Source organism: Tachypleus tridentatus, chromosome 12 (assembly GCF_004210375.1).
Source record: "Tachypleus tridentatus isolate NWPU-2018 chromosome 12, ASM421037v1, whole genome shotgun sequence".
NCBI lineage: Eukaryota > Metazoa > Arthropoda > Merostomata > Xiphosura > Limulidae > Tachypleus > Tachypleus tridentatus.
In genome coordinates this window covers 121896452-121909374 of record NC_134836.1, presented here as the reverse complement: position 1 = coordinate 121909374, position 12923 = coordinate 121896452, and the positions used below count along the sequence as shown (strand labels likewise).

The window sequence follows — 12923 nt, the reverse complement described above, 5'->3', positions numbered from 1 at the left end:
TGCGAGGAAGTCCAAGTGTGAGTGGAGGAAATGAATCTTGAGTGACATGTTGCACTTCATTGTTTTGTATACTTTGAGAAGTTTGTCTACCAGCTGAATGTAATGTAGGGCTCTGTAATTGCCAAGAAGATTGTCAACAACGTCTTTGAAGGTTTTCCAGGCAATATTTTCCGGCCCAACTAACAGATCTTCGAACCGCTTGTCACTCATGACATGTCTAATCTGAGGGCCAATAAAAATGCCCTCTTTGATCTTGGCCTCAGTTATTCTTGGGAACATCTGTTTTAAATAACGAAAACCTTCGCCTTCTTTGTTCATTGCTTTCACGAAATTCTTCATAAGTCCCAATTTTATGTGAAGAGGAGGCAAATAAATATTTGCCGGATCGACAAGCGGTTAATGCGCCACATTTTTCTTTCCTGGAACTAACTTTTTACGGAGTGGCCAGCTATGTCTAGAATAATGTGACTCTTTGGAACAACTGTCCCATTCACAGATGAAACAACAGTGCTTTGTGTAGCCGAGATGCAGTCCCAGTAACAGAGCAACGACTTTCAGATCTTCACAGATATTCCAGTTGTACTTGCTGTACTGGATGTGCTTCAGCAACATTTCCATGTTCTCGTAGGTTTCTTTCATGTGTGCTGCATAGCCAACAGGTATTGAAGGATGAAGGTTGTCATTGTGTAACAGAACAGCTTTGAGGCTTAACATTGATGAATCAATAAAGAAACGCCTCTTCTGCGGGTCATGGTCACAACCCAAAGCAGAGAACAATCCTTCGATGTCAACACGGAAACAAAGCTGTCACGTTGTGCAAAGAATTTGGTTATATCAACTTGGCGGCTTCGAAAAACATAAATTTTCGCACCTGGTGACAGCAAACACCATTCCTGCAGTCTTGAACCGAGCAATTTTGTTTTTGCTTTTGACAGACCCAAATCTCTGACCAGATGGTTTAATTCTGACTGTGTTATGAGATGTGGATCGCCTGAGGAGCACGATTCAATATCTGGATAAATGTCCCTGCAGTTTCTTCATCTGGTTCGTCTAAGGTCCATTCCTCTGGTGGTTTCGGAATTGAAATACCGTCGTCATGTGCCACGGGTCTCATTGTTGAAGGCAGATTAGGGTATTCAATTGACTTCTTGTTTTTGGTAGAGAAACCAGACACATTAGTTAAACAGAAGTAACAGTCCATCATATGGTCTTTCTGTTCTAGCCATATCATCGGGACAACAAACGGCATTGCTTTTCGAGTGCCTCTGAGCCAAGTTCTCAGACAGACAACACATGTCGCACAACAAATATGAGGCGCCCATTCCTGGTCTTGATCACCAGTTTTACAGCCGAAGTGCAGATGATATTCTTTCTTCACAAGAGCAGTCACTGAGCGTCTCTGATGAACACGCATATACTCGCCACAAATATAGCAGAATGTATCGCGGCTGTTACGATATTGACAAGACATATTGACCGATACCAATCGTTCTATAACTTGTTAGAGTGCTACTGAGGCAATGCTATATTCTGAAACAATACGTACACACTATAAGGTATATTATTAATCCAATGAGCAGCATATGTGTATGCAAGCCACTTTTATAGCCTGCTGTGACAGTGTCAAGCTGACTCCGGCCTGCCCAGGCATGCCCGGGCTGCATACTTCCTCAGAACAGCTTTCAGCCTAGCCTGATTTCATGCCTGGACATGCCCAGACTATACAAAACATTGTTCATAGGTCACTTACAGAAACGAACATTTTTGGACACAAATATAAGAAAAAACATGACAAAACTGAAGATTTCGATGAAACGGCACGTGATGGGCAAATTTGGATGTGATTTTTGTGATCAACAGCCAAAATTCTACAAGGAACACCTAACAGTGTTCAAGAAGCAAAAACTTTGTTGTGCAGTGTAATCTGACCTAAGATGTGCATAACCATACCTGTTAAGATAAACAATATTATTATTCACCATATCATTATTAGAAAATTAGACATTATTCTTGCGATGAATGTTGGAAACTAAGCTACATTTTATAGTAACTGTTTTTTTGAACAATTGCGCACGTCTTAAACAAACAAAATCTCGTGTCTCCGATGTGTTTAGTAACAATGTAATAACATAAAAGGAGATAAAAATCAAATTTCTACTAGAAAATGTACTAAAGACAGCAGGTCTAAATATCACCTGACAAGATCTGATTTTTACATTATATTAAAAACTTGATATCGGATAAGATATGACCTAAAGAATCCTACGCTCATTTATAAACGTTATAGATTGAATTATTTCCACGTGTTGTTAAATAGCAAATCGTTTCCGTCACGGGGCCAGCCATAAGTTAGTGATTATTGTGACTCATCCAAAAGCAGTAGGTTCAAGCAGCGACAAGTCGCTGGACACGCTCTCCGTTTTCAGCATTATAAGGGTAGCAGTCAGGTCTGTAATTTTATTAAAAGTTGTCTCGTAGGCAGTAGGTGTTGTTGACTGGCTTCCCACCCTATGACCAGCAGTTTTTTCGTTGTTTTTTTATCAGGGAAGGCTGTGTTTGTTTGTCTTGAATTTCGCACAAAGCTACACAAGGGCTATCTGCGCTAGCCATCCCTAATTTAGCAATGAAAGAATAGAGAGAAGGCAGCTAGTCATCAACATCCACCGCCAACTCTTGGGCTACTCTTTTACCAACGAATAGTGGGATTGATTATCACATTATAACACTCCCACTGCTGAAAGAATAAGCATGTTTGTTACGATCCTCTAATTATGAGTCCAGCGCCTTAACCACCTGGCCATGCCAAGCCAGAAGGCTGTGTTCAACCCTTAGGTTCCTTACGTTTTGACCGTTCAGCCTAAGTGTAAAATATTAAACTATCAACCTTTTTTTTTTTTTTAAATAAACAATGCTAGTGAGTAGAAAGAGTCCTGAAACGATTTTAAATTTCAACATTTTTCTTTTGGTGTTTTCCAAGTTCAAACTATCAAGCTCTATTGTTTTCAACAAATCAAAATATACTTTTAACATCGAATAATGAAAACTTCCGCACACTGACTGGTTGAAATGACACCCACTGATCCGCATATGATTCACAGGCTTAAAATAAAATATATAAAGTTGTACACATTCAGTGCTTTGGAGTGCTATGTTCAAGTATAATAATTTAGCGTTCTTGATTTTACAGGAAAAAGGTTTTAACATTACGCGTTTCAGTAGGCTTAAGTTATCATGCGATTACAATAATAATTTTAAAAACAAAACATCAGAAGAAAACATTTAGCGATGTCGTAGTAAGCGTTTACATTAGATTATAACATCATGATTCAGGCTAGTCAAACAAAAGTAATAAACAACAATTATAAATGTTAGGCCTTAAATAAAGGTACTTTATCATTTCAGACAGGCATAGACACTCATTTATAACGACTGTTATTCTAATAAATAACGATTATAAATCTTAGACCTTAAATAAAGGTACTTTATCATTTCATACAGGTATAGACTCATTTATAACGACTGTTATCCTAATAAATAACGATTATAAATGTTAGGCCTTAAATAAAGGTACTTTATAATTTTAAATAGAGGAATAGACACTAGGCACCGATTGATAATGAATGTTGTTTTATGGTAATAATTTTTCAAAACAAAAGTTATACAATTTGAGACGTACTTAAAAAATTCTATTCGCTGGCCTTCTTCGCTTTTCTTCCACACGTATTCTATTCCACCTTCGTCCAGAGATCCTTTGATGACAATGACAAGAACCGAAATAAACATAACAATAACCTGAAACAAATCTGTCCATACCACAGCCTTGATCCCACCCTGGAAATATGACGTAACAAATCGTCATCAGAGGCAATGTCGAGTTTGTTGAAGCTACAGAAATACACTTCTAGATCCGTAATTCTATAGCAAAACGTTCAGCAGTGGCGAATTTCGATTCTAGTAATTCTACGGAATTATGCTTTTTAAACCTGTTATTTTAACAAAACTTTCAACAGAGGTGAATTTTGATTATTCTAAACTTGATGAGTAATATTCTATAGTATTCTATAGCCCTAATTCTATAACAAAATTTAACAGTTTCGTTTCCGGCAAAGCTACATAATTGTACTTCACTAACACTATTTTTGTAACAAAACCTTCAACAATGGTGACTTTATTTTCTGGTAAACCTTATAAATTATGATTCTTTAAACGTTTCCAGAATAAAACTGTCAACAGAAAGTTCTAATGGAACTGATGAATAGGTTCTCAGTAGGTTTGGACGAACTTTTGATAACGTAGACGGCATGTTTTAAAATTTAAGTTTAAATACCTGTCTATCTTCAGGTAGATGTACAACGTTCTCACCTCTTAAAGCCACACTGTGCCACTAGGGGGGGAAGTTTATTATAAGAAGTAAAAGATGACCCGAGTAAATATTACAACAGCTCACAGTTTTATTAATGTATCATGTGATAGTTTTAAAGGTGGTGCATACATTGTAATGTGAAGTTGGTTTGTTTTTCAGATCAGTTAAAAAATTGAGACTCGGCAAGTCTCGAGTTTATGACAGTACACCAACTGTCAGTAAAAAACCTTCTAGCGTATGTGAAGGGCTAGGGTTATTACCATTCCATAGGTCTGTGCTTAAGAACGACAAAACATGTCAGTGAAAACTATTCGTTTGCACAACAGTAATTAACGAAATTATTACTAATTTAACATGATTTAATTATGATGAAAATACACTCTTAGTGCATCACTCAATACACCATTTGTTAGATATAAATATAACGAGTGTATTTTGTTAATTAAATTAAAAAACAACAAAAACTCACAATAGAAGTGTAAAACGTGCAGACGCACCCGATGGACAGCACGGACAGCCACACGTTCAGACCAGTAACTACATTGCAGAGAACAAAGACATAATTTTATGAACATAATTAATTGGTAAATCCGTAGTGAATCTATACCACATACAAGACTTTATTAAACGAATAGACTTCCTGTACAAATTTTAAGTAAACATATAAAACTATACAATTATAATCAAACTTTAAATGAATACCTTATTTATCTAGCAAGACAAATTCTTATAGAAATTCATATGATCGATACCATATGCAAAATAATCTCTAAACATTAGTCAATATTTTAGTATATTGTTATTTCTCTGCCTGAAAGCCTCATAGATGGCACCAAAGTCAAGAAAAGGATGTAATTTAATTATAACGTTTATTTTTCAATAGCGTCAACATCCAGAAACATCTGTTAAGATGTCGTGGAATAATTCAGATCACAAAAATTAACTTAGGGAAACCTACACATAAAACACAAACGATTTTAAAAGACTCTGACTGTAGGTCTACATGTAAAACATTATTTATAAACGGTTTTAAATAGTCTGACTGCAAGTCTACATGTAAAACATTGCTTATTACCTTATTTCATTAATCATATCTTCCTATCATTTTGTCTCTTCAAAACAAATAAATCATTCAAATGATATTTTAAACAAAAATGTTAACATAAGAAACTTGCAAACAAAATTTTAAATTCTTGTTATTTGATAAACAAAGCTAATAGTATGTTGACTTACTTAAAAATAAGGCCCAAACTGGCCAGGACAATTATGTTATTTGTGCGCGTTCACACTGAAATCTTCAATGTATTATGTTCATTTGTCGATTAATGAATAATTTAATAATGTTCCTTAAGCACAAGAAAGAAAACCTCCTGTGCTGTTGACGTCCATTAAATAGTTACTACAAGTGTGGAAAAAACATGTCCTCATAAACATTTCTTAACATTTTTAGAACTTTATAATTTTAAAAATATCATAATGTATGTCTCTCATTTTATCTCTTTTATTGCCATGTGTACATATATATATCCCCATTTATAGTATTACAGTGTGTACATATGTGTCTCCTCTAGACTACTGCTATGTGTACATATGTGTCCTCTCTACACTACTGCTATGTGTACATATATCCCCTCTAGATTACTATTATGTGTACATATATCCCCTCTAGATTACTATTATGTGTACATATATATCCCCTCTAGATTACTATTATGTGTACATATATCCCCTCTAGATTACTATTATGTGTACATATATATCCCCTCTAGATTACTATTATGTGCACATATATATCCCCTCTAGATTACTATTATGTGCACATATATATCCCCTCTAGATTACTATTATGTACACATATATACCCCAATATATAGCATTAGAGTATGTACACATATTCCCCTCTAGACCACTGCTATGTGCACATATGTCCCCTCTAGATTATAGCTTTATGTACATATGTCCCTTCTAGGCCACTGGACTACTGCTATGTGTACATATGTCCCTTCTAGGCCACTGGACTACTGCTATGTGTACATATATATCCCCTCTAGACTATTGCTATGTGTACACATATGTCCCCTCTAGACTATTGCTATGTGTACATATATATATCCCCTCTAGACTATTGCTATGTGTACACATATGTCCCCTCTAGACTATTGCTATGTGTACATATATATCCCCTCTAGACCATTGCTATGTGTACACATATGTCCCCTCTAGACTATTGCTATGTGTACACATATGTCCCCTCTAGACTATTGCTATGTGTACACATATGTCCCCACTAGACTATTGCTATGTGTACATGTATGTCCCCTCTAGACCATTGCTACGTGTACATATGTCCCCTCTAGACTATTGCTATGTGTACATGTATGTCCTTTCGAGACCATTGCTATGTGTACATGTATGTCCCCTCTAGACCATTGCTACGTGTACATATATGTCCCCTCTAGACCATTGCTACGTGTACATATATGTCCCCTCTAGACCATTGCTACGTGTACATATGTCCCCTCTAGACCATTGCTATGTGTACATGTATGTCCCCTCTAGACCATTGCTACGTGTACATATATGTCCCCTCTAGACCATTGCTATATGAATGTAAAATCGTGTGTCATCACGAAGAAAATATTAAAGTTTGTGATAAGTAATAAAATATTAAAACGTGTGTTCTTGTTATTTTAATAGTGTATCTAAAAAAACAAACAACCAGTCTAGCACTGAGAAAGCCATTTATCCATACATGTGACAATAAAACATTTAAAGAAGCTTTTCATTTTGACTTTTCTCTCACCAAAACACGTACGTAAAAACGTAATATCTAAATTCCTGATGAAAAACTTATGTATATACCTTGAGCCAAAGCCAAAGCTGGAGCGTACAGAACTACTGCCATGTACAGCATCTGGAAATAGTGGGAAAGACAACATTTTATTACCATTATTTTTAGTTTTATAAACTGAAGGCTATAATAGGTAGTTAGGAATCACGCAAAGTATTTGTTACGTTTTAAAGTACAACTAACCACTTCGTTTTAGGGAAACGTAATTATAATACCTCAAGTTATAAACCAACAAAAATGAATTTTATCGGAAACTATAAAGCTCACACTCAAAGAATATTTGTAATTTTTGTATTAAGTAATTTATCTGGATAATCACCACGTTTGTTTTTAGTGTTTTTAATGCACGAGCTTTCGCCTTTGCAGATTCGTCAGGGTTAATATACACAACTGTTTCATAATAGAATAGTCGTTAAATTATAAAACTGATTGTTATGTTCTAGTTCTCGAGTCTGCCGTAATGTGCGTGTAACAATATATAAATTATTATAATTGTTTTCATTTTAATTTTCTCAACTTTTATCAGAATGTTTTATTATTATTCTAAAGTTATAAAACTGCTTGTTATGTTCTAGTTCTCGAGTCTGTCGTAACGGGTGTCTAACAATATATAAATTATTATATTCGTTTTCATTTTCATTTTCTCAACTGTTATCAAAATGTTTCATTATTACTCTAATATTATGAGTATAGTTGTAATAGTAATTGTGCAGCTATATTAACATATTACATGTATAGCTATTTTATGATATAAAAAATAAAAATAACTACAGTGTTTTACGATTAGCTAAAAATACGTAGACGGAAAATAGAAGTTGCAAAAAAGTTATTAGCTAAAAAATACGTAGACGGAAAATAGAAGTTGCAAAAAAGTTATAACACGTGGAAAGGATACAAAGTTTATAAAGTTTTAAAAACAAATCGCAATACTATGTGATACTCCATAGTAAGCAAGCGTTAAAGTGAAATTAATAGTGTGTGTTTGTGTGTTTTTTATAGCAAAGCCACATAGGGCTATCTGCTAAAATCGAACCCCTGATTTTAGCGTTATAAATTCGTAGACTTACTGCTGTACTAGTGGGGGCGAAATTAATATTGAAGCAAGGAAAAAAAAACAAAATAGGTAAAAACATGTCTATGACAACATTTTGTACTTATTTGCAAGGTCTCGAGCAACAGCCCGTGTCAGGTGGTTTAAACTGTAAAAGGCTTTATACTTCATGTGTTTCTTGAACTTGTAACATTATTTTATTTTAGCGTATTAGGCTTAATGTTTTAAAGAAACTTAAGGCACGTTCTTGTTTTCCGTTGTTGCTACGCAACTCGTGGTTCGAATTGTACCGTCAGATCCTATCGTTTATTAAACATTTCACACCTGTAGAAGGCTTAAGTTAAAAAATATGTTGATAATCCAAATAAATTACTTAATACAAGTATGAGTACTCACGTTAAAGGATTGAAGGTTAGATAACATTTTTATTTTATTTAATTTAAGATTTGTTTTAAGCCTGTAGAATAGAATTCACAACTCGTAAGATTCACATTTATTTTGATTTCCTTCTGATGTTTATTGTCAGTGGAAATCGAGTACTGTTTTGGTTCAGTAATCGTTTGACATTTAGGGTAAAGCTTTGTCGATAACTAAGTAAAATGACATTTCTAAGGTACATTTATAGAAACAGGTTCCAGATTTAATCCAAAATACAGGTTTTTGAAAATAAACGATAATTTACACTTATAGAACTATAATAGAAATAATCACAGGGGCATTGTATATATTACAAGATATTAAAAAATATAATTTACTGAAGCAAGTTGATTATGCAAGTCGATGAAATGTGATGATTTTGTGTGATATACGTGTTACTACATTTATGATGTTAGTAAAACATATAGGTTAAAAAAAAATAATTTAAGGCAAAAGATCCGATCGCTTTCGTCGTTTCTTCATCAGCGATAAGTCTACGGATTTACAACGCTAAAATCAGGAGTTCAGTTCCCTTCGGTGGACTCAGCAGATAATCCGATGTAGTTTTGCTATAAGAAAACACACACTCTTCATCAGCGGGTAGATAGCTTGTCCCTGATAAAGATTTGTGTGTTTATTTGTTTTTGAATTTCGGGCAAAGCTACACGAGGGCTATCTGCGCTAGCTATCCCTAATTTAGCAGTGTAAGACTAAAGGGAGTGCAGCTAGTCATCACCACCCACCGCTAACTTTTAGGCTACTCTTTTATCAACGAATAGTGGGATTGACCGTTACTTCTAACACCCCCACGGCTAAAAGGGGCGAGCATGTTTGGTGTGATGGGGATTCGAATCCGCGACCCTCAGGTTACGACTCGAGCGCCTTAACCATTTGGCTATGCCGAGCGTCCCTGATGAATAAAAATCCAGCTTTCGAAAACACTTGGGTTATAACGCATTTTATTTTTATTTACGTAATACTAAAGACACTATAATTCTGTATCAGCTTCTAACGTTTTCAGATGCTTAGCAGATATAGAAAGCAAAGAAGAGAGTTAAAGAGTCTTAAAACTGTAGAAAAATAAATGTATGAATTATTAAATATTTTGACAATGAATAATAAAACCTTTGGTAAAACAAAAGTAAAGGTTAAAAGACAAAAATAGTTTACCATCTGAATAGAGAAGAAAGTGGAGGCAAGTGTTCGAATCGCTCGATGAAATCTTCTCTCTAAATACTGTAAAAAAACAAAACAACATAATTTAATATTCTCAATAAGAGTTTAATAAAAACAAAAATAAACACTCATATTACTCGATTAAAAAACACATTAAAGACAAACGAAGTCTTTAATTAACTAATGTTAACAAATAAACAATGTAAATAGAGCCTTATCGTAACACACGTTAGAAATGATATTAAATTCAAACAATTTTAAACCTAACCTGTCGCTAGTTCTAACAAAAGTTGCCTTTCCTTGTGCGGCGTTATCAGATAATAAAGACTGTTAAATGCAAGAATTATTAACTTATTTATTTTGTGAGTGAATATTTCATGATTATTTAGTTTATTTCATAACAAGAAAGTTAAAAGTAACTATTTTGAAGGCGATAGTTGTGATAAGTTTGGTTATGTAACTTGGTAAGAATCGCACATTGTTTTAATAATTCGTTGGCGTCAATTTTTCTTGTTTGTTTGGGAATTTCGCACAAAGCTACTCGAGGGCTATCTGTGCTAGGCGTCCCTAATTTAGCAGTGTAAGACTAGAGGGAAGGCAGCTAGTCATCACCACCCACCGCCAACTCTTGGGCTACTCTTTTACCAACGAATAGTGGGATTGACCGTCACATTATACACCCCCACGGCTGGGAGGGCGAGCATGTTTAGCGCGACGCGGGCGCGAACCCGCGACCCTCGGATTACGAGTCGCACGCCTTACGCTCTAGGCCATGCCGGGCCTCCGTTGGCGTCAAAGCTATCGAACGTCGCGTGCACTCCATTAATGTTGAGATAATAGAAATTTATAGAAGCCTAAGTGTTACACGTATAAATAGCGGCAAGCAGACGAAAATAAAAAGAGCAAAGTCGATCAGAGAGAAATTAACCATTATGGGAGTGAAAAAACCTAACGATTGATATGTGAAAGGTGAGATTAATAATTTCACATATGTATTCGCAAGTAGATAATTTAATTGTGGACTGTACTTCCAATACGATAGATTTGTTTTGATACGAAACCATACTGTATGATCACACACTCACTCACATATGGATGTAATATATTTTCAGAATATAGCGTACACAGTTTTAGAGATTTATTATTCATATATCAGGTTAGACCTTTCTCGTCGCGAAATTAAATTACACTCCAGAGTATTTCAGAAGGCATCTTCCCGAATGTTATGGTCTGTAATTGTCTCGCATATTGCCACACGTTTATATGATCTGTAACTGGTTCAAAAATTGTAGTGTTTTTGTGTAAAGGTATGATCTGTAACATGTTCAGATTTTTCGCCTGAGGATTATGGCAACAAATGCAATATTAAACCTCATTTCCAAAGCGATTAACCCTATTAAGATAGTGTGGTTGTACAAGCCCAAGAAAATGATAATGCCAGTACTTAGTGCAATCATAGTTTGGAACTTGCAGGGGCGTAGATTTTTTACACCCGATGGGGATGATTTTTACAACCACTTATGTGGACTGTTCAATTTACAAATTGGTAATCTCTGATTACGTGAACCTGAAAGCTGTAAACATACAGTCACAGAGTAATCTTGTTGCCACGATACTTGCATGTATACTTAGGCCTACTGACTGATACTTACGAACTATCGCTTAGATCGAAAAGCTTAGAAGCACGCCTGTATTAAAGATGTACATTTCGGCTACTGAAAAAGCCTACATCTAGGCCTAATTATGTAATTTGATTGGTAAGAACACGAGAATCACAAGAACAAACACACAATTTGTAGGCCTGTGATGCAATAAAACAATTCAACAGACCAAACTGTAGGGGAGGATGATTGTATGCACCATACCTCCCACCTAAAATGAAGGGGTTGTATGCAACCCATCCCCCCAAGATCTGCGCCCCTGTTTGGAAGTAACCTTATATTTGAAAATGCAGCTTTGTGGAATGGGCAGAGGTTCTAACAACTTTCATATACACTCAGAATATCATTGACTGAACTTTATAAAGGATTCAACTCCTTCTACAAAAACGTTCCCACACCATTATACCACTTCAAGTAGTTATGTAATTTTAGTATCTTAACTGTCTGTCAGTACAAAAGATCACGATATCTGATTTAACAGACCAAATAATACACACTTTCAATCACTCATTGTTTTAAACACCACTGACAATTGCTTTTCTATTTGCATTTGAGATAACGAACTTTACACACTAAGTTATTCCCTTTGCAAGGTAAGGTTGAATAGTTATTGAAGGACTTGATGAATTGGGAAACAATGTGAACTTTGTTTTCTTCTCTGTCCAGCCGTCTTGTCCCTAGGACACACATTTCTCCAGATAATGATGGTCATAGGTTTTCTAGTGGTAGACACATTACGTTTAGTCGCAACTGTTGATAAATTCCGATGACACAACTTGTCTTTAAACAGCCGATCGAAGAAACAGTTTTTGATAAAGACGCTTTTGACAGACAGACATCTAACATCATGTCTCTTTGAAAGTAGAAGAAAATCTTTCTCCTGTCTTTCGTACCAAGTGTATCTATGATAATACTGTGTATTTGAGGTTCACGAAGTCACCTGGTTCATTACGTAATTATTATGTTTTGTATGTGTAAATAAATGAAGTGCCTAACGTACGCACACGAGTGTATTATAAGAATATAACCTCTCAGCAATTACAAGAGTAGCAAAAAAACATTTTTTCCTTTTATAAAAATACCCATTTCTAGTTTCTTTTACATCTATTCTATGAAAAACTGTAATGAATATTTAGAAATACGCGTTCGTTTTAGAATGTTATCCAAAGACACAAAAGATGTGTGTAGTCGTCTTTAATTTTCACGTGATGAACTAGAAGAGAATACAACTAGTAAACAGCACACACCGTTACTTCTTGGTCCTGCTCCTGTCTATTTGAATTATTAGAATGAGTTTGTTTGTTTTCAATTTCGCGCAAAGCTACATGAGGGCTATCTGCGTAAGCCGTCCCTAATTTAGCAGTGTAAGACTAGAGGGAAGGCAGATAGTCATCACCACCCACC

At 35.2% G+C, this 12923-nt stretch overlaps 1 protein-coding gene across 4 annotated transcripts in view; it reads right to left on the bottom strand.

Moving 5' to 3' along the window:
- The window catches only part of LOC143234549 (sodium-coupled monocarboxylate transporter 2-like), a 175360-nt gene that overhangs the window by 30058 nt on the left and 132379 nt on the right, over positions 1–12923 (bottom strand). For all 4 annotated transcript variants that reach the window (XM_076471979.1, XM_076471980.1, XM_076471982.1 and 1 more), the window contains exons 3-6: positions 9853–9918; positions 7226–7277; positions 4833–4900; positions 3677–3831 (exon numbers count right to left, since the gene is read on the bottom strand). In XM_076471979.1, the coding sequence (XP_076328094.1) occupies positions 3677–3831; positions 4833–4900; positions 7226–7277; positions 9853–9918 (341 nt within the window). The remainder of the gene's footprint in view (positions 1–3676; positions 3832–4832; positions 4901–7225; positions 7278–9852; positions 9919–12923) is intronic.